This window comes from Myotis myotis, unplaced genomic scaffold, assembly GCF_014108235.1.
Source record: "Myotis myotis isolate mMyoMyo1 unplaced genomic scaffold, mMyoMyo1.p scaffold_m19_p_2, whole genome shotgun sequence".
NCBI lineage: Eukaryota > Metazoa > Chordata > Mammalia > Chiroptera > Vespertilionidae > Myotis > Myotis myotis.
The window spans coordinates 139007577-139029468 of NW_023416324.1; the positions used below are offsets into that span (position 1 = coordinate 139007577).

At 41.2% G+C, this 21892-nt stretch overlaps 1 protein-coding gene and 1 pseudogene across 1 annotated transcript; both read right to left on the reverse strand.

Moving 5' to 3' along the window:
* Positions 1 to 56: 56 nt before the first annotated feature.
* On the reverse strand, positions 57 to 5285 carry LOC118675696 (ferritin, heavy subunit-like). Its single transcript, XM_036348526.1, has 5 exons — positions 5165 to 5285; positions 4112 to 4212; positions 3308 to 3451; positions 1998 to 2123; positions 57 to 179 (listed from the first exon to the last, which is right to left on the reverse strand). The coding sequence occupies exons 1-5, from the start codon at positions 5283 to 5285 to the stop codon at positions 57 to 59; spliced, it is 615 nt and encodes a 204-aa protein (XP_036204419.1).
* Positions 5286 to 14434: 9149 nt separating this feature from the next.
* On the reverse strand, positions 14435 to 18374 carry LOC118675697 (annotated as a pseudogene).
* Between the last annotated feature and the right edge of the window lie 3518 nt (positions 18375 to 21892).

The window sequence follows — 21892 nt, forward strand, 5'->3', positions numbered from 1 at the left end:
CTACTACAGTGCGAAGACTTGCTTAGTTGCCTTCAGATGTTAGGTCTATTAACACTTCAGCAGGCTTTTTCTTCCTTCTGGGCCTGATTCTCAATTTCCTTACAATATTTTAGCTTGGTTTGCAGGTTTTTTGTGCTCCTCTTCTGTTCTTTCAGGTACTTTCCTATGAATTCTAAGACCTATAGAAATAAACAGTAAAACACCCTTAAGAACCTTGTCTGCAACAGGAGGCAATCAAAAATCTTCCTACCCAGCCCTAGACGGTTTGGCTCAGTGAATAGAGCATTGGCCTGCGGATCAAAGAATCCTGGGTTTGTTTCCAGTCCAGGGCACCTACCTTGGTTGCAAGCTCCTAGAGCCCTGGCCCTTGTCAGAGGCAACCAACTAATGTGTTTCTCTCACATCAATATTTCTCTCTGTCTTTCCCTCTCTCTTCCACTCTCCCTAAAAATCCACGGAAAAATATCCTCTGGTGAGAATTAACATCAACAACCAATCTTCCTACCTAAATGGTAGCTCATAGACCTGCAGTCCTGAGAGCTTTTTCAGAAACACAGAATCTCAAGTCCCACTCCAGTCCTACTAAATCAGAACCTGCATTTAAGAAAGGACTAAGCAGTTGATGTGCACATAGAAGGTCAAAGAGCACTGACCTAAGACATTCAAAACCTCCAGTGAGTACAAATATCCACTTTCAATGAGTATGAGTGTTAGGGCATCTCATCAAAAGTATAGATTAATTTAAACAAGCTACTACTGCGGTGGTTTCCCACCCTATGTGTGCTTTTATTTAATGACATGGAGATTTCAAGTAGGTGCCCATACCCTAGTCCCAAAGATTGAGATGTAAGTGGAATAAGGCTCAGGTGTTTGTATCCCTTCAGAGGACCTAAGTCGTCCAAAATGCAACTAGGGTTGTAAGTTTTGTACAAAGCAATTTTCCTCAATTTGCTATTCTGTGATACTAAGGTTTTGGTGAGACAGAAGTTACCACCACAAGGTGGAATGTTCACCATTAATCAGGAAGATTTCAGAGAAGTCTGTAGGATAATAAGTCATCATTAACATTCACTTTTGCAGGGACCATCAGTGGTTCTCAAAGTGTGGCCCCTGGCCAGCAAGCAGCAGCATAATCTAAAAACCTGTTAGAAATGCAAATTCTGGAACACCACATGAAAGTCACTGAATCAGAAACTCTAGGGAAGTGGTTCTCAACCGTGGCTGCACATTAGAATCACCTGGGAATCTTTTTAAAATCCTGATTTCTGGGCCTCATCCTCCGAAATTCTATTTCTTTGTTATGGGGTGGGGTCACAACATTAGTAACAAAGAAACAGAATTTCCGGAGGATGAGGCCCAGAAATCAGGATTTTAAAAAGATTCCCAGGTGATTCTAATGTGCAGCCAAGGTTGAGAACCACTGCTCTAGGGGGTGGGGCCCAGCAGATTGTCTGAGTAAACCTTCCATGTGATTCTGGTACCAATTAACATTTAAGTCAGTGGTTCTCAACCTTCTGGCCCTTTAAATACAGTTCCTCATGTTGTGACCCAACCATAAAATTATTTCCGTTGCTACTTCATAACTGTAATGTTACCACTGTAATGAATCATAATGTAAATATCTGATATGCAGGATGGTCTTAGGCGACCCCTGTGAAAGGGGCGTTCGACCGCCAAAGGGGTCTCGACCCACAGGTTGAGAACCGATGATTTAAGATCTAGATTTAAAAGCCAGCAGCAAAAGTCATTTTGTTAATTATCCAGAGCACAGTTTTCCTGGGAAGTATTCCCCATCTTGTGATGAGTTGCATTCTTTCTTACCAGGGCACCTACTTCTCCCACCTCCAATCTACTCCCAGAAGTTGGTTCATATACTTCCTTGGGGGAAAGAAAGCACCTGTTGGATGAGCCACCCTCTTGGACTCACTTCCCAGAAGCAAATCATAATTCAGAAGTGAAGTTGACATTGCTTTCAGAACCAGTGGCTAACAACTTACATCGCGTTCTTTGTTGGCAGAAGCTGTGGTCTTCAGGTCCAGCAGGAGCGTGGTTAACCGGTCTTCCAGGTCCAGAGCACACTCTAGAGCTCTTAGGCCGGTTCCCCAGTTCTCTATCTCAGGCCTCTGCTGGGGAGGAACAGGGAGGTCACCTCAGGCACAGCTTTCTCACATCCAAATTCTTAGGTCAGATTATGTCTAGGTTTGTATGACCCAGTATTTTCTAAACTTTGTGGCACAGTGGAATCAGCCTAGCATCTTAAGTCCTGATGTCTGTCTGGATTTCAGCTGCAGACATGATGATGTAATTGGTATGGAGTGCAACCTGGGCATCAGGATTTTAAAAGCTCCCCATTCAATTTCAATGTGCATGCAAAGCATGGGTGCCACTAGCACAACTACATGCACGATTCCCTTAGCTTTCGAATTCCACATTGGTAGTTTAACTCTACCAGACATTTAATGGTTCTCTTTGTAAAGCTGGAGTTAAAAGAACCCTCAGAGAAGTAGGCATGTTTCTAGATGTTAATAGAACTCATCTAAACGTTAGTGGGGTATTAAGTGTCTATCCCAGTGAAAAAGGATTTATCTAATTACACCAAAGAGGTAGCAATTTCAAATGCCTGGGTCTGCATCTGAATCAGACTAAATACCTGATAAAGTAGTGGTTCTCAACTTTGGCTGCCCATTAGAATCACCTGGGAATCTTTTTAAAATCCTCATTTCTGGGCCTCATCCTCCGGAAATTCTGTTTCTCTGTTACTAATGTTGTGGCCTCACCCCATAACAAAGAAACAGAATTTCCGGAGGATGAGGCCCAGAAATCAGGATTTTAAAAAGATTCCCAGGTGACTCTAATGTGCAGCCAAGGTTGAGAACCACTGTGATAGAGGATGCTAACTGTTCTAGAAGAGGTCACTAGAGGTGTGCTTCTCAATCTGCCTGAGCATGGAGTCGCCTGGAGAGCTTGTTAAAATACAGCTCCTTGGAGCCCACCCCTAGAGCATCTGATTCAGTTTATCCACGAATTTGTATTTCTGATTATTTCCCCGGTGATGCGGATGCTCTGGTCCAGAGACCACGGTAGGTGTGGCTCATTGAGAAAAGCTAAGCAACCATTTAGTGGCTGACAATTTACTCAAAATGATATGAAGAGGCTACAAAGAAGTCAGATGCTTGCAATCAAAGTCAGTTTATATAACCCCATGTATAATATGGATACCCCAACAAGTTAGGTGTCAATGAATATTTTAATTCTCTAGACCCAGCAGAGACCCCATTAAAGTCATCATGACAAATTACACAGTCACCTTAAACACTGGAAGGCAGATTTTATTCCCACGTTTTCCTAGATATTCTAGGAATTCCTTTCCATTTTCCCTCTTCATATCAGCTTGGTCTTCAAAGAATGTGGCAAAACAAGGTTGTACTGATTCGTCAATGGAATTATAGGCCTGGGACAGGGGTGAGAATAGGGAGAAACTGGAGGTGAGACAAGCTGATTTTAAGGCTGGAAATCTGACACAAACTCACTTAGCTGTCTCTGTAGTTGTCCCAAAGAGACCTTCTTCGTTCAGGCTGGAGTCCTTGGTTTGCCCTTTGACTTCCGAAAGGCCCCAGTTGTCTTTCAAACCCAGGCTACCTCAAAGAAAAACCACCTAGATTTTAACATGCTGGGGCCTAATCTTTGGCAATTATGGCCTCTTTAATGATCAGATTTGTGAACCCCACATGCTAGCACTTATATCCAATAATACCGTAAACACAGGAAAATTCCAGTATAAATCAAATGACATTTTCAAGTCAATCTTTTTCACCTATCCTAACATATCTACATTAACTCTAAAGTTGAATATGGGAGAAAAATTATTCAGTCTACCCCCAGTGTTTTATGCCTATCGCTTTGACAACCCATTGGAAAGAACCGTGATTCTCTCTATCATAGCACATAGTGTGCAGTCACAGCTCTAAATTATCAGGCCACAAAGCAGCAAAATCCTAGCCACTCTGTTGCTGTTTCATCTAGCATCACACCATAACCGCCATTACTAAGAAAACACAGGATATATTAGACCTGAAACCTCCCTCCCAGTCATTCAAGAACCCATACTAACCATAGATAAATAAGCATCACTGATGTGCAGCTCATAAGATAGCACTTTATTCATAGCAACACTACACACTTCAGGGAGCCGTGGTTTGTCTTCCATCTCAGCTTTAGAGAAAACCAGGCATAAACAGTGCAACCCAGCAACCTATGGATTTCTTAAATACTAGGAGGCAGATAGCCACTTTCATGCAGCTGAAAACTAGATGAAATTCCACCCAGCTGTGATTAACAGCTACTCATCTGGGAATGAGGACATTGTTTCTGCACCAAATAACCAATCTCACCAGAGAAAAAGGTGTGTATGGGGGTGGGAGGAAGTAATTCTCCTTCATATACCAGCCAGTGTACAGCAAACTCTTCCATGTTTTCTCCTTGTTTTTGAGAAGGCTGATCTACTTTCTAAATAGAGAAGTGGTAACAAAGTAGATGTATTAGCTTTAATATATTCCTTTCTTTAAAAACAATTTAGGGCACTTCATGCTAGGTCCTATGGGGAATCTAAGAAGACTCACTAAAATGCATTATTTGCCTATAAGGGGGGAAAAAACACCCACCCCACAAGGCTACAATGCACATAACTGACCTTAAGACAGAATATGATGGTGGTTCTGAAGTGGCAAAGCATATAAATATATATATATGGATTCCGGCAGATTTCTTTAATAAATCGGCAGTTGAAACTGGCCTTGGAAGATGGGTAAGAATGTAGGGAGAGAGAAATGGAAGAAGGGCGTTCCACCTGGAGAGCTGGCACACACAGGCTGTAGAGATTAGACACAGTAATGGTTTCTCATCACTGCAGTAAGACTACTGCATTGGGGAAGCTTTTGGCTCCTTCCTCAAATGGCCTCCCAGAAGTTCTGACCTGCCTCAACATTTACCACTTTATTAGCCTCCTTAGAGTGTAGAGATTGTTTTACTTATCTTGGCAGTCTCACTGCTCATAATGAAGTGATTTGTAAATAGTAGCTGTGAACTCAAAACTTAATACATAAAAGTATAGTTTACATGAGCAGCAATGTGATTTCCCATGGTCTGGTGGGTTCTTAGATCTCACCTAAGCCATGTCTGGTGCAACTGACATAGAAGTGGCAGGTCACCAAGTCGATCTCTAGGAGGCAGTGAGGAGTCTGAGAATTTCCTGAGGGACAGCTATCCTGAGAGAAGGAGCCAGGCATTCTAACCTTGGCCCAGGCACAAGGATAAATGACATCATCAAAGGGAAGAGGTATTTACAAAAAATCCTACTATTTGTCAGTTTTGTTTCCTGACCCAACCCTACTCTTGTCCCTAATTGAATTCATGCCTTAGTCCCAGAAGGCACTTTAAGCAGATGCTTCTCAAACTGAAATTTGTATATAAATCACTGGTGCTCTTGGAAAGCTGCAGATTCTGATTCGTGGGGCCTGAGATTCTGCATTTCTAACAATTCTGCCAAATGTTGCTGGTCCAGGGACCACATTTTGAGTAGTGAGGGTTTACATATAGTCCTAAAAAACTATTTCAATAAAAATTTGGTAAAATGTGGAACACAAATGGCACTACTGAGGACCCCCTCATAGGAGAGAAGGGGACCATCCCTGCTGCTTCTCCACAGCCCACTGCAGTGCTTGGCATGCCAGAGCTCCCAGGACCTCCATGGCAGCACCCTGGGGAGGCAGCAGTGCCAGGGCGCTCAGCAATATCTAGCCTACGAAGGGTACAGCAGGGAAATGGAAAGATAATGGTAGCTGACTAATAGTTAACTGGTTTTGTTCATAGTATGTGTAAAACCTCTCCTGAACTCCCAATAGAATTTGGCGAAACCTTTCAGGAGATTAGGGTCCTATGTGAGCAGGTAGGGACAAGTACCAATGAAATCTGGATTTTTACTTACTTTTAACGTGACCCCCATCTACAGGAGAGTAAATCTAGAAGATAAAGATTTTACTTACTGGAAGATATGAATGTTTGGATATTTCTGGATAGATCAACTTAAGGTCTTAAGAAAAGATAATATATTTTCATGTAAACATTCCAACATTCTACCATCCCATCTGAGCCAAAACACAGAACTGGATACATATGAAGAAAATGTTCTTCTTCTTGAGGGTTAAACTAAATATTATTGAGGAATATTGTTATCTAATCATTTGAAAACAACCTCACAATATACAGAAAAATGGAGAGGAAAGAAACACATCTGCAACATCAATAATAGGTGTGTTAGTATAGTGGCATTACAGGTGATTTTTTAATATTTTCCATATTATTTGAACTTTTATAATTATATATTAATTTTGATAAAGGAGCCTAACAGCTACCTTTCTAGTGAATTAGCATAATGTAATCTCCAAATACACTCATATTTATGAACATATTGTTTTTTTCTTATTACAATGTAATTCTTGATCATTGTAAACTATTCCAAAATTACAATAATATATAATGTAAAAAGTGAGAGCCCATGGGTAGCAATGTCGTTCCAATATATATAAAATTTAATTTGATTCATAATACCACTATTAACTTTTGATAATCTGATGAATTGACTTTTGAATTATGGAACATTCTCTGACTAATTTATACACCTCCTCCGCTGGAAAGTGTGGGAAATACAAAGACAGCTTTTAAAAAATATATATAATTGCTTAAATTTTTATTTAAATGTAATACAAACTTTCTGTCCTTACAGTGTTACTTGACCTTGTCATCTCTCTAACGATTAAGGAAGAGAGAAGGGGCTCTCTTCAGGACTTAATTCTAAAGAATACATTTTTATCTTTAAAATAAAATATCTTTAGGACAGTGTTTTTCTTCCCTTTATTTTGTTCTCTGTGCACATACATTCCACATTAGTTTATAAGCTTCATGGGAAATGGGCCTAAGCCTTAGTCATCTTTGTATGACCCTGAGCATTTAGTAGAGTGTCTTGCCCAAAGAAGGCACCCAATAAATTATATTGACTGAACAATTTAAAAGAAAAAGAAATCTAAATGTTGAAAGTTGTTGGTTGTCAAGGAAGAAACAATGGGCAGAGCCAGATGAGTTCTTTGCACTTTAGAAAAGCAGATTTTAAGTTTCTGAAAATCATGGAGAGGAAGAAAGCCAGGAATTCCATGTCATGAATCTTTAAAAGAAAAGATAGCATTTAACACAATCTGGGGCACTGAGTGTGTTATTAAATGTTTACAGATGAAATGTTTACAGTGAATAAATAAAGTAATTGATCAAAATATCAATCTGGTAGGCTTTAAAAGCTAAGGTCACAAGTAATTCTGGTGCCTCAAAGAGAGATGGCATCTACAGAAACTCCTGCAGCCCCTACCTCCAGGCTCGGTGCATGTTCCTTTCCTCTCAAACATGTTTTCTGATTTCTCAGTCTGGGTTTGGAATCCCCACCTTTGTGTTCAGTGGCTATAGGAATTCTTTCCACACCTTTGTAACTGCTTGCTTATCTGTGCCTTCTCTCCTAGTTCATGAGCTCCTTGAAGGCACTTGTGTTGTGCTGTGGAGTTGCCATCATCTATCATAGAAGAGGAAATAGCAGGTCATCAATAGATATCCATTCACTATGAAGGAATAAGTAAATGGTCAAACATTTAAAGGACAAGCAAAAATATGGAAGGCAAATATATAACGAAACTAAAATTGCGAAATAAATCAAATCTGTGGTACATTTACACACTGGAATTCTATGCAGTGGTAAAAAAGAAGAAACTCTTATAATTTGTGGCAGCATGGATGGACTCGGATAGTATTATGCTGAGAAAAGTCTGTCAAGAAAGAGAGGAGGGTGTCAATGGGGAACAAAACACAACAACAAAAACAGAGGAGGCATATGTAATACTTCTACAGTAAAGATAAATTTTAAAAAAATAAAATAAAGAGGAAAAACTATTCTCTAAATTCAAGGACTCAGAATACTATCCATATCAGGCCTTACTGAAGCATCCCCGAGAGAACAAAATTCACTCAACCAAAAGGTAAGAGAAATTTCAGTCAAAAGACTGGGGTGAACACTGTTTAACAGCTGAACTAGGACTAAATTAAAGCCTAACTTAAGGGCTACAAAATAAAATATAAATATGAGCATTATATTTATGTATATTTTCACTATTGTGGTTATTTAAAAAATTATAGTCCTAATTTCCCTCTATTGACTGCCTTCATAATTAGACTTTTATACAATTCTTAGAACTCTTTTTTTTTTCCAGACAATATCTATTGGTTCCTACTGAAGTAGCTTGAAACTTCTTCCTCCTCTTTTCTTCACCCAATTTTAGTCAACAGTAACATCATTTGTTGTGGGCTGACCTGTGTTTTCCCCAAATTCATGAGGTAGGTATATGCCTACTTTTATGAAAAAAAAAAATGCCATACCTTTTTCCTGACGTGTTTGTACCAATTTACATTCTCACCCACAGTGTGTGGAAGCTTTTATTGTTTCACCATCTTGTGAGCATATGGTGCTGACAGTTATTTTCATTTCAGTCATTCTCCTGAATGTGTAGTGGGTGGTATTTCATGTGGTTTTGGTTTGTGTTTCCCAATGACTAATTGTGTTAAGTAAGTTTTATGTATGTTCCCATGTTTACCCCATGATTGAAGCTATTCTTTAGTATGAAGTTGTCCATGCCTTCAAAATCCTGTTGGGATTATAACCAGATTACTTTAGTCCCACACATTCATTTGAGGGGAGTCACAATTTTCATATTTAGTCTTACTTTCTTTTATTCATAATTCAAAGATTTTTATCTCTTTCAGGAGGTACTTTCATTTTATTTCATATAGCAATGATGGCGAACCTATGACACACGTGTCAGAGGTGACATGCGAACTCATTTTTTTGGTTGATTTTTCTTTGTTAAATGGCATATAAATATATAAAATAAATATCAAAAATTTAAATCTTTGTTTTACTATGGTTGCAAATATCAAAAAATTTCTATATGTGACACGGCACCAGAGTTAAGTTAGGGTTTTTCAAAATGCTGACATGCCGAGCTCAAAAGGTTCGCCATCACTGTCATATAGGTTCTAAGCTAGTTTTGTTAGAATTTTTCATAGATATTTTATGTGTTTGTAAATATTATAAGCAAGTTATGTTTTTAAAAATGTTTTTGTTTATGGGAAAGGTCCATTGGTAGATATTTATCTTGTATCCAGCAACAAAATTAAACTTTATTGTAAGTTACATAGCTTTCCAGTTCTAGTTATAATCATATCACATTAAAAAATCTTTTTCAAATAGATACATCTTTTTTTTTAACTTTTCTATTGCATTGTCTAGAGTAGTTTTTCTGAAACATGATGATTTTGCCTCTCAACAGACATTTGGCACGTCTGGAAACAGTTTTGATTATTGCAACTGGAGGAGGTCCTATCTAGTAGGTAGACGCCAGGCGTGCTGCTAGACATCTTAAAAACTATCAGAAAAACACAAATTAGTGTTCAGGATAAAGCAATCTTGTCTTATTCCTGATTTTAATGTCTATGATAGTCACCAATATGTATAAAGGGAATTTATTCAAGAATGCATAGTGAACTGGTAATTCTCTAGTGGTAACAAGCTCACCATGGCAGTGATTTTCAAGAAGGGTGATTTATAGGAAAGGTGTGGAGGTAAAGAAATTCACTATGTTCTAACTACAACCTGGGGCATGCCCTTCCCCACTAGAGTGACTGTACTAGACAAGGCTTGTTCATATCAGGTAGGCTACTTTGGGCCTGCATGTAGAATCCCAGGTCCTTGTATTTTATTAAAACAACTAGAGGCCCGGGTTCATGAATTCATGCATGGATGGAGTCCCTCGGCCTGGCTGGCAATCAGAGCTATTTGGGCTGGTCAGCCGGAGGGACAGACCACGGGAAGTTGGCCACCAGCGGGAAGTTGGCTGTGGGAGCACACTGACCACCAGAGGACTGCCCCTGGTGGTCAGTGCGTGTCACAGTGACTGGTTGACCAGTCATAACGGTCTCTTAGACTTTTATATATAGAGACTAGAGGCCCAGTGCAAAAAATTCATGCATGGGAGGGGTGCCCCTCAGCCCAGCCTATGCCCTCTCTCAATCTGGCACCCCTTGGGTAGGGTCCCTAGACCTGGCTGGTAATCAGAGCCTATCAGTGCTTTTCTTTCCCTGGCTGCCAGCAGCTGGCCCTGCCCCTGCCACTGCTTGCCATCTGGGCAGCGCTGCCCCCCCGTCCCCTGCCACTTCAGTGACAGGTGTGGGGTGCAATCACTTGGCTGGCCTGGGCCTTCCTCTGTGGGTCAATCGCTGGCCGGCCCCACACACCCACCACAGCATTGCTGGACAGTGGCCTGAGCCTCCCTATGTGGGGTGATTGATCTCAGGGCTCCACAATCAATTGTCCCATAGAAGCCGCAACACCACCAGCTGGGGCGGCTCCACGATCGATGCCTCTGCTGAGGGAGGTCCCACCCACCCGCTGCAGCACTGCTGGCTGGGTAGCCTGGGCCACCTCTTTGGGGTGATCAATCTCAGGGCTCCGCGATCAATCACCACGCAGAGGGTGGCCTGGGTCTCCCGCTATGGAGTGATTGTGGTGTGATGGCAGGGCCCCCTGACCAATCACATAGCACCCGCCTTGGCTGGCCTCGTGCCACTGCATGTCATAGCATGGTCATCTGGAAGGTCATCCGCATGGTACTTCTGCTGTTCAGTCGTTCAGGTGATTTTCATATTATGCTTTTATTATAAATCATTGTTCACAGTGAAGTTCTTTGCATTAAAGCTTTTGTGAGCTTAATATTTTCATGTTCAAATATGTCTATTCTGCCCTAAATGTTAATTTTTCCCCTCAGCATTCTAAAGATGCTATTCCTCTTTTGTCTTTGCATTTAGTATTGATGAGAAAGCTGTTAGTAATATGACAGTTTTCTTTCTTTGTAAATGATGTATTTTGCAGTGAGTTTTACATCCTTGATATTCTAACATTTTGCTACAATGGATCTTTTTCTCAACTCCTCTTCTCTCCTGGAGCTCTAAATTACATCTTTCATTGGAACTCCATGTCTTAAAATTTAAAATACCATTTGCTATTCCTTTGGCTGAGAAATTTAGTTTACTTCAATATCACTTGTTTGATCTGTTGTGTCTATTTCTATATTCAACCCATTTGTTGACTTGAATTTTTCCCAAGGTATATATCTAATTGGATCTTTCTATGACCCCTTCTCATTTCAAAAGAGATACTTCTAAGATTAAATATTTTAAGATTCTGTCTCAATTTCAGTTATGTTGTCTTTTTAAATTGGATTTATTGGGGTGACATCCTAGCTAATAAAAGAGAAACATGGTAATTGGTGTACGACCGCTACCCTTCCCATTGGCTAATCAGCGAGATATGCAAATTAACTGCCAACCAAGATGGCGGCCGGCAGCCAGGCAGCTTAAAGCGAACATGAATGAGGCTTGCTTGCTTCAGTGACGGTGGACTCCAACGTTCCCTGCCTGCCTTGCCGGCCTCTGAGCTGGCAATTTGAAACATTGTTACAAATATAGAAGCTAAACAAAATCCCAGAAACCTGCTTTCAGCCAGCTGGGATCTCAGAGCTGGAGTTGATACAGAGTTTCGATTATAGAACACAAACAAACCAGATACCTGCTTTCAGCAGCAGAAGTCTCAGAGCTGGTGCCAGAGCTAAAGCTGGCCCAGAATAAAAAAAAGAAAAAAAGGAGCAGTTGGAAGCTTCCGTCACCCGCCAGCCTGAAAACAGCCCTCAGCACCTCACCCAGACTGGCCAGGAACCCCAGTGGGGACTCCCACCCTGAAGGATGTGTGACCAGCTGCAAACAGCCATTATCCCCTCACCCAGGCTGGCCAGGCACCCCAGTGGGGACCCCCACCCTGATCCAGGACATCCTTCAGGGCAAACCAGCCGGCCCCCACCCGTGCACCAGGCCTCTATGCTATATAGTAAAAGGGTAATATGCCTCCCAGCACCAGGATCAGCGGAGCCACGAGGCCTCCCCATCGGCCCTGCCCTGAGTGTGAGAGTGGTGGCGCCCCAACCCCCTGATTGGCCCTGCTCTGTGGCTGATAGAGGGCGGCGCCCCAACCCCCTGATCGGCCCTGCTCTGTGGGTGATAGAGGGTGGCGCCCCAACCCCCTCCCCATGGGCCCTGCCCTGTGTGTGACGAGGTAGAGCCATACCTCCCCATAGCCCTGCCCTGAGTGTGACAGTGGTGGCGCCCCAACCCCCTGATCTGCCCTGCTCTGTGAGTGACAGGGGGTGGCGCCCCAACCCCCTGATCCGCCCTGCTCTGTGCATGACAGTGGGGAGCTCCCCAACCCCCTGATCGAACCTGCTCTGTGCATGACAGGGGGTGGCGCTGCAACCTCCCCATCGACCCTGCCTTGAGTGTGACAGGGGATGGTGCCCCAACCCCCCAATCGGCCCTACCCTGAGCGTGACTGAGGGTGGCATCGCAACCTCTGGATCCGCCCTGCTTTGTGCATGACAGGGGGTGGCGCCCCAACTCCCGAATCGGCCCTGCTCTGAGCCTGACCAGGGGTTGCACCTAGGGATTGGGCCTGCCCTCTGCCACCCGGGAGCAGGCCTAAGCCAGCAGGGTGTTATCTCCTGAGGGGTCCCAGACTGCGAGAGGGCACAGGCCGGGCTGAGGGACCCCCCCTTCCCCCCGAGTGCACAAATTTTTGTGCACCGGGCCTCTAGTTGGTTAATAAAAGCATTCAGGTTTCAAGTATACACTCCAAGAAAACATCTGCATACTGCATCAGGCAGTCACCACCCAAAGTCAAGTCTCCTTCAGTCCCATATGTCCCTTCGTTGCCCTTTTCCGATTCCACCCCTCACCCCACCACCCCCCCCCCCCCCGCCACCTTTTCCTCTATCACCATTCTGGTGTCTGTGCCTATGTCATATTTTTGCTTAATCCCTTCACCTTTTTTCACCCAATCCCCTTCCATGGGACAGCTGTCGATCTGTTCTATATATCTATGCTTCTGTTCCTATTTGGTTTGTTAAATCACTTTTTGTTGATTAGATTCTACATATAAGTGAAATTATATGGTATTTGTCATTCTCTGGCTGGCTTATATCACTTAGCACAGTGGTTCTCAACCTGTGGGTCGCGACCCCTTTGGCTTTCACAGGGGTCGCCTAAGACCATCCTGAATATCAGATATTTACATTACGATTCATAACAGTAGCAACATTACAGTTATGAAGTAGCAACGAAAATAATTTTATGGTTGGGTCACAACATGAGGAACTGTATTTAAAGGGCCAGAAGGTTGAGAACCACTGACTTAGCATAATAATTCCATTATGTATTAGCTTCCCTCCAGTTTATGAGGTGGCACAATTATCTAAATTAACTAATATATAATCTGAAAAGGTACTGTTCTAAATACTTTTACATATTAATTTACTTAATCCTCTCATTAACTTTATGAATTAAGTACTATTAACGCTACTTTGGAGATGACTACACTGTGTCAATGAGTGATATAAAAACTTACTCAAGGCCATGGAACTAGTAAGTTTTGGAGTCAGGACACAATCCTATGGAGTACCTTTCCATCCCAGGTGGTACTAGTCACCCAAGTTGCATGCTCATCGCTTGCTCCTGAAAGTAATTACCCCAATAGCTGCTAGCTTGCCCACAGTGGATGGGGTAGGCACATCCACAGTTGTTTGCAGTCTTAATTGCTGTGTACCTTCCTGGTCCCTATGCATACCTCAGGTTATGAAAGGGCACCTGGATTGCAGCTGCTTGTTCCCTTAAATATTTCCAGTGAGTAAACATTTCTAGACCAAGAACTCTTGTTTTCAAAGTTAGCTTTACATTGATTCAAAGAAAATCCTACTATTTTTGTCAACTTTAAAATATGTAGTATATGAGAACACATATGTAATACCTCAATCAATAAAAAAGTTAAAGATTGAAAAAATAAGTAGTATACAAGTTGGAGGGGAGGAAAACATTAGTGAGACCTAAGGTTTCACTACTTCATTACTATATCTACTTAGTCTATTTGAAATTCCCAAATCTTGACCCTGCATCTGAGTGTTGTTGGGATCATGGGAGGAGGAGAGGCGCTTTTTTTTTTTTAACCTAATGCACCAACTCTCCTTAGGAAGCTTTCTCCAAACTTAACACTGACTGAATTAAACCTTTTTTGTGCTTCAATAGCAATCTCTTTACACATAATTATAATGCAAAAACAGATTTAATTGTATACACAATGAAGGAAAGCAGTCTTCTGTCAAATGAAGATTAAGATCTTTAAATAGCTGATTTGGGGAATGACTACAATGGGAAGACTTGCTTTGTTGCCCTCAGATGTTGGGTCCATTTATCTGACAGGCTTTTTTTCAGCAGCCTTTTTCAGTAATTCTTCCTGCTTCTGGACCTCCTTTTCTAATATGTTATAATATACAATATGGTGTTGAAGGTGGTTTATGTCCTTCCTCTGTTTATCCAGGAACCTTTTCATGAAGTTCAAGAGCTGCAGAAATAAACAGGGGGAAACCCTTTAGAACAGCGGTTCTCAACCTGTGGGTCGCGACCCCTTTGGCGGTCGAACGACCCTTTCACAGGGGTCGCCTAAGACCATCCTGCATATCAGATATTTACATGACGATTGATAACAGTAGCAACATTACAGTTATGAAGTAGCAACGAAAATAATTTTATGGTTTGGTCACAACATGAGGACCTGTATTTTAAAGGGCTAGAAGGTTGAGAACCACTGCTTTAGAACCTTGTCTGCAAAAGGAGACAATCAAAAATCTTGCTACCCAAATTGTAACCCCTTGATCTGCAGCCCTGGGAGCTTGTCAGAAAAAGAGAATCTCAAGTCCCACTCCAGACCTACTAAATCAGAACCTGCATTTTAAGAAAGGAGAGGGAGTTCATATGCACATAGAAGTTCAAAGAGCACTGATCTAAGACATTCACGACCTCCAGGTGAGTACAAATACCCACTTTCAATGAGTATGAGTGTTAGGATATCTCATCAAAACTACAGATTAATTTAAACAAGCTACTACTGCAATGGTTTCCTACTTTGTTTTTTTTGAATCACATGGAGATTTCAAGTAGATGCCCAGATCCAATTCCCACAGATTTAGATGTAAGTGGTCTGGTATAAGGCTAAGGTGTTTCTATCTCTTCAGAGTTCCTAAGCCAGTCCAATATGCATCTAGGGTTGATAACTTTTGTACAAGGGAATTTTCCTCACTTTGATTTCCTGAGATGCTATGGGGTTAGTGAGAAAGAAGTTACCACCACAAGGTGGAGTGTTCACCATTAACCAGGAAGACTGCAGGATAATAAGTCACCATTAGCATTCACTTTTGCAGGGACCATCAGGGACAGTGGTTCTCAAAGTGTGGCCCCTGGCCAGCAGGCAGCAGCATAACCTAAAAACTTGTTAGAAATGCACATTCTCAGACACCACATGAAAGCCATTGAATCAGAAACTCTGTGGGGTAGGGCCTAGCAGGTTGTTTGAGTAACCCCTCCAGGTGATTCTGGTACCTATTAACATTTAAGGACTTTTCTAGATTTAAAAGCCAACAGCGAAAGTCATTTTGTTTAATTATCCGGAGCACACTTTTCCTGGGAAGCCCTCTCCATCTTGTGTTGAGTTGCATTCCTTCCTACCAGGGCACCTACTCCTCCCACCTCCAATCTACTCCCAGAAGTAGGTTCATATACCTCCTTGGGGGGAAACAAGCATGTGATGGATGACCAGAGCCTTGGGCCCTCTTCCAAGAAGCAAGTCATAATTCAGAAGTGAACTATTATGGCACTTTCAAAATCAGCTACTACTTACATGACTGTCATTGTCGGCAGAAGCTGTGGTCTTCAGGTCTATCAGGAGCTGGCTTAACTGGTTCTCCAATTCCAAAGCATACTCCAGAGCTTTTATGCCGGTTTGCCAGTTATCTACCTCAGGCCGCTTTAGGAGAGAAACAGGGAAGTCACCTGGGGCACAGCTTTCTTACATTAGACTTCCTGGGTCGAATTATGTCTAGGTTTGTAGTATAACCCAATACTTTCTAAACTTTGTGGCACAATGGAATCAAACTAGCATCTTAAACCCTGATGTCTGGATTTCAACTGCAGACATAATGCAATGACTGAAATGGTAGGAGTGCAAGCTCAGCATCAGGATTTTAAAAGCTCTGCATGTAATTTTAATGTGCTTATATACAAAGCATGATGGCACTAGCACAGCTACATGCACTATTCCATTAGCTTTTGAATTCCTTGATGGTGGTTTAATTCCATAACTACCAGACATTAACTAGTTCTTTTTATAAAACTGGAGTTAACAGAACCCCTCAGATAAGTAAGCATGTTTCTACTAGTAGCTGTAATACCCCCGCTAATGTTTAGATGACTTATTTCAACTGTCCATCCCAGCAAAAAAAAAAGCTTGTTTCATTACACTGAAGAGGTAGTCATTTCAGATACCTGGGTGTGCATCTGAATTAATCTAATGATCTGATAGAGGAGTGGTTCTCAACCTTGGCTGCACATTAGAATCACCTGGGAATCTTTAAAATCCTGATTTCTGGGCCTCATCCTCCGGAAATTCTGTTTCTTTGGCCTCACCCCATAACAAAGAAAAAAAATTTCTTGTGTTGAGTTACATTCCTTCCTACCAGGGCACCTACTCCTCCTACCTCCAATCTACTCCCAGAAGTAGGTTCATATACTTCCTTTGGGGAAAACAAGCATGTGTTGCATGACGGGAGCCTTGCAAAGGAAGGCACTTTAGCTTTAATATAGTCTTTTCTATTCGGGTGAGATCTGTTTCTTTAGCCTCACCCCATAACAAAGAAACAAAATTTCCGAAGGATGAGGCCCAGAAATCAGGATTTTAAAGATTCCCAGGTGATTCTAATGTGCAGCCAAGGTTGAGAACCACTGTGATAGAGGATGCTAACTATTCTAGGAAGTGGCCATTCAAGTTGTGCTTCTCAATCTGCCTGAGCATTAGAGTCACCTGGGGAGCTGGTGACTAGAGCTCCTTGGGCCCCACCCCTAGAGCATCTGATTCAGGTTGTCCATGAATTTGCATTTCTGATGATTTCCCAGGTGATGCTGATGCTCTGGTCCAGAGACCACACTAGCTGTGGCTCCTTGGGAAAACCTAAGCAATCATTTGGTGGCTACAATTTACTCAAAATGATATAAAGAGGCGACAAAGAAGACTGATGCTTGCCCTCCAAGTTGGTTACTATAATCTCATGTGTAATATGGGTAAAAACCAATAAGTTATTTGGCAACAAATAATTTAGTTCTCTATACCCAGCAGAGGCACCATTAAAATCATTATGACAAATTACATAGTCACCTTGATCACTGGTAGGCAGATGGTATTCCCAAGTCCTATTAGATATTTTAGGAATTGCTTTCCATGTTCCCTTTTCACCTCAGCTTGGTCTTCAAAGAATCCAGAAAAAAACAGGTTCTCTTGCGTCATCAATATAACAACAGGCCTGGGACAGAGGTGAGAATGAGGAAAAACTGGAGGTGAGACAAGCTAATTTTTAAAGTTGGAAATCTTACACACACTCACTTTGTTATCACTGTGGTTGTCCCCCAAAAAAAGCCCTCTTTGTTCAGTCTAGGATCCTTGGTTTGTCCTTTGACTTCCAGAAGACCCCAGCTATCTTTCAAACCCAAACTACCTCAAAGAAAAACCACCCAGGTTTTAATATGCTTTGGCCTAATCTTTGGCAATTAAGGCCTCTTTAATGATCAGATCTGTGAACCCCACACGCTAGCACTTATATCCAGTAATAGTATGTAAACTCAGCAAAAGTCCAGTATAAATTAAATTATATTTAAACATCAACCTATTTCACCAATCCTAACGCATCTACATTACCTCTAAATTGAATATGGGAGAAAAATTACTTATTCAGTCTACCACCAGTGTCTGATGCCCATATGGTTTGGTTAACACACTGGAAAGAACCATGATTCTCCCATCATAGCCCATAGTTTGCAGTCACAGTTCTAAATCATTAGCCACAAAGCAGCAAAATCCTAGGCACTAGGTTGCTGTTTCATCTATCATCACAACACAAATATGGCCATAACCACCATTCCTAAAGAGACATAGGATATATCCAAGCTGAAACCTTCCTCCCAGTGGCTCAAAAAATCATACTAACCATAGATAAATAAGCATCACTGATGTGCAGTGCCACATAAGTTGCCACATAATTAATAGCAACCTCATACTCTTTAGAGACAGGGTGCTTGAATGCCATCACAGCTTTAGAGAAAACCAGGCATACACAGTGCTACCCACTGTGGACTTCTTAAATACTAGTAGGCAGATAGCCACTTTCATACAGCTGAAAGCTAGATAAAATTCTATTCAGGTGAGATCAACAGCTAGTCATCTCTGAATGAGGACATTGTTTCTGCATGAAAAAACCATTCTCACCTTTTAAAAAAAGGTGTGGGGGGAAAGTTAATTCTCTTAAATATCCCAGCCAGTGTAGAGCACTGTCTCATATGTTTTCTCTATGATTTGAGAAGGCTGATCTACTTCTTGAATAGAAAAGTAGTAACAGAGAAGACACATTACCTTTAATATAGCCTTTTCTTTAAAAACAATTTATGGCACTTCATGCTAGGTCCTATGGGGAATCTAAGAAGACTCACTAAAATATATTATTTGCAAATAAGGGACATAACCCCCCACTCCATAAGGCCACAACATACATAATTGATCTTAAGACAGGATATGATGGAGGTTCTGGAGTGGCAAAGCACATGTAGCTGAAGTGGCAGGTCACCAAGTCTGTAGAGGGCGGTTAGGAGCCTGGGAGTTTCCTGAGGGACAGCTATCCTTAGAGAAGGAGCCAGGCATTCTAACCTTGGCCCAGGCACAAGGATAAATGACATCATCCAAGGGAAGAGGTCATTACAAAAAGTCCTACTATTTGTCAGTTTTGCTTGTTGACCCAACCCTGCCCTTGTCCCTAATTGAATTCATCCCTTAGTCCCGGAAGGCACTTTAAGCAGATGCTTCTCAAACTGAAATTTGTATATAACTCACTGGTGCTCTTGGAAAGCTGCAGATTTTGATTCATGGGGCCTGAGATTCCGCATTTCTAACAATTCTTCCAAATGTTGCTGGTCCAGGGACCACATTTTGAGTAGTAAAAGTTTACATATAGTCCTAAAAAGCTATTTCAATAAAAATTTGGTAAAATGTGGAACACAAATGGCAGTACTGAGGACCCCCTCAAAGGAGAGAAGGGGACCATCCCTGCTGCTTCTCCACAGCCCACCGCAGTGCTTGGCATGCCAGAGCTCCCAGGACCCCCATGGCAGCACCCGGGGGAGGCAGCAGTGCCAGGGCGCACAGCAATATCTAGCCTATGAAGGTTACAGCAGGGGGATGGGAAAGATAATGGTAGCTGACTAATAGTTAACTGGTTTTGTTCATAGTATATGTAAAACCTCTCCTGAACTCCCAATAGAATTTGGGGAAACCTTTCAGGAGATTAGGATCCTATGTGAGCAGGTAGGGACAAGTACCAATGAAATCTGGATTTTTACTTACTTTTAATGTGACCCCCATTAATAGGAGAGTCAATCTAGAAGATAAAGATTTTACTTACTGGAAGATATGAATGTTTGGATATTTCTGGATAGATCAACTTAAGGTCTTAAGAAAAGATATTATCTTTTCAGGTAAACATTCCATGGTTCTACCTTTCCATTAGGGCCAAAACACAGAACTGGATACATATGAAGAAAACATTCTTCTTCTTTAGGGTTAAATATTATTGAGGAATATTGCTATCTAATCATTTAAAAACAACCTCACAATATACAGAAAAAAAGGAGAAGAAAGAAACACATCAGTAATGGTTGTATTAGTATGATATCTTTACAGGTGATTTTTTCCTATTTTCTATACTTTTGAGCTTTTATAATTATAATATATTTTCATTTTGATAAAGAAGCCTAACAGTTACCTTTCTGGTGAGTTAGCATAATGTAATCTCCACATGTATTTATGAACATGCTATTTTTTAATTATTGCAAATGTAATGCTTGATCATTATAAATTACTAGAGGCCAGTGCATGGAATTTGTGCACTCGTGGGGGGGGGGGCAGGGACGGTGGTCCCTCAATCTGGATTTTGAGAGGGTGCAGGCCAGGCCAAGAAACCTCACTGGTGCACAGTCGGGGCTGGGGAGGGACGCAGGAGGTTGGCCAGCTGGGGAGGGACCATGGGAGGGAGAGGGCTCAAGGGCGTGTCCCGCCCATCTCGCTCAATCCTGATGTGCCTGACCCCAACAGCAAGCTAACCTATTGGTCAGAGCACATCATAGCAACTGGTTGACCAGTTGGCTGTCTGCCTCCTGGTGGTCAGTTCATGTCATAGCGAGTGGTTAGTGGCCTAAGCATATCATTAGCATATTACACTTTGATTGGTTGAATGGCTGACCAGATGACTGGACACTTAGCATATTAGGCTTTTATTATATAGGTTTCCAAAATTATAGAAATACATAGTGTAGAAAGTGACAGCCCATGGGTAGCACCAAAGTTCCAATATATATTTTAAATTTAATTTGATTCAATATTAACTTTTGTAACCTGATGAATTGACTTTTGAATTATGGGACATTCTCTGACTGATTTATAAACTTCCCCCCTCCCCCCTGGAATGTGCTGGAGATACAAAGACAGCTTTTTAAAAAATTATATCATTTCTTAAAATTTCATTTAAATGTAATACAAATCTCCATGGCAGCACCCTGATGGAGGCAGCATGTTTTCTGACTATTAAGTCTGGGTTTGGTATCCCCTCCTTTGCGCTCCATGGTTATAGAAATTCTTTCCACACCTTTGTAACTGCTTGCTTATCTGTGTCTTCTCTCCTAGGTCGTGAGCTCCTTGAAGGCACTTGTGTTGTGCTGTGGAGTTGCCATCATCTAGCATATAAGAGGAAGTAGCAGGTCATCAATAGATATCCAATCACTATGAAGGAATGAGTAAATGGTCAAACATTTAAAGGGCAAACAAAAATATGGAAGGCAAGTATGTGATGAGACTGAAAATGTAAAATAAATGATCAGGAAGCATAAACTTTCATGTGTGTTGGGGGTTATTTATAATAGCCATTTTTGGAAATAACCTAAGTATCCATCAGTGGATAAATGAATAAAGCAATTGTGTATATGTAGATACATACATATACAGTGGAATATTATTCAGCCATAAAAACGAATAAAATTTTGCCATTTGGGAAAACATGAATGGACCTCAAGTGCATGTGCTAAGTGAAATAAGTTCAACAAAGTTAAACAAATATTGTATGCTCATTCTTATATGTGGAAGCTAAATAAACAAAACAACAACAAAAACAAGCTCATTGATACAGAGAACAAACTTGAAGTAGGCAAAAGCAGGAAGCAGGTGAATGAAGGGAGAAATAGGTAAAGGGAATAAAAAAGATGAATGAATGCAGGAATAAATGAATGAATGAATGAATGAATAATTAGTGAATAAATAAATATATCTGGAAATGCAAATGACAAATTTTAAAAGAAAAACAACCTGATTTTAAGACCCACTCTAAATTTAATCAAGACAGTTTGGAGTTGACATAAAGATAAATATACAGTACACCAGCTTAGAGTTTAGGAATAAATCTATACATATATGATCACTTGGTTTTCAATACGTGTACCCAAAGTAATTTAAAAAAATCACATTGAAACATTTTATTACCAGTATAAGCTTCTTAAAAGTATGCCT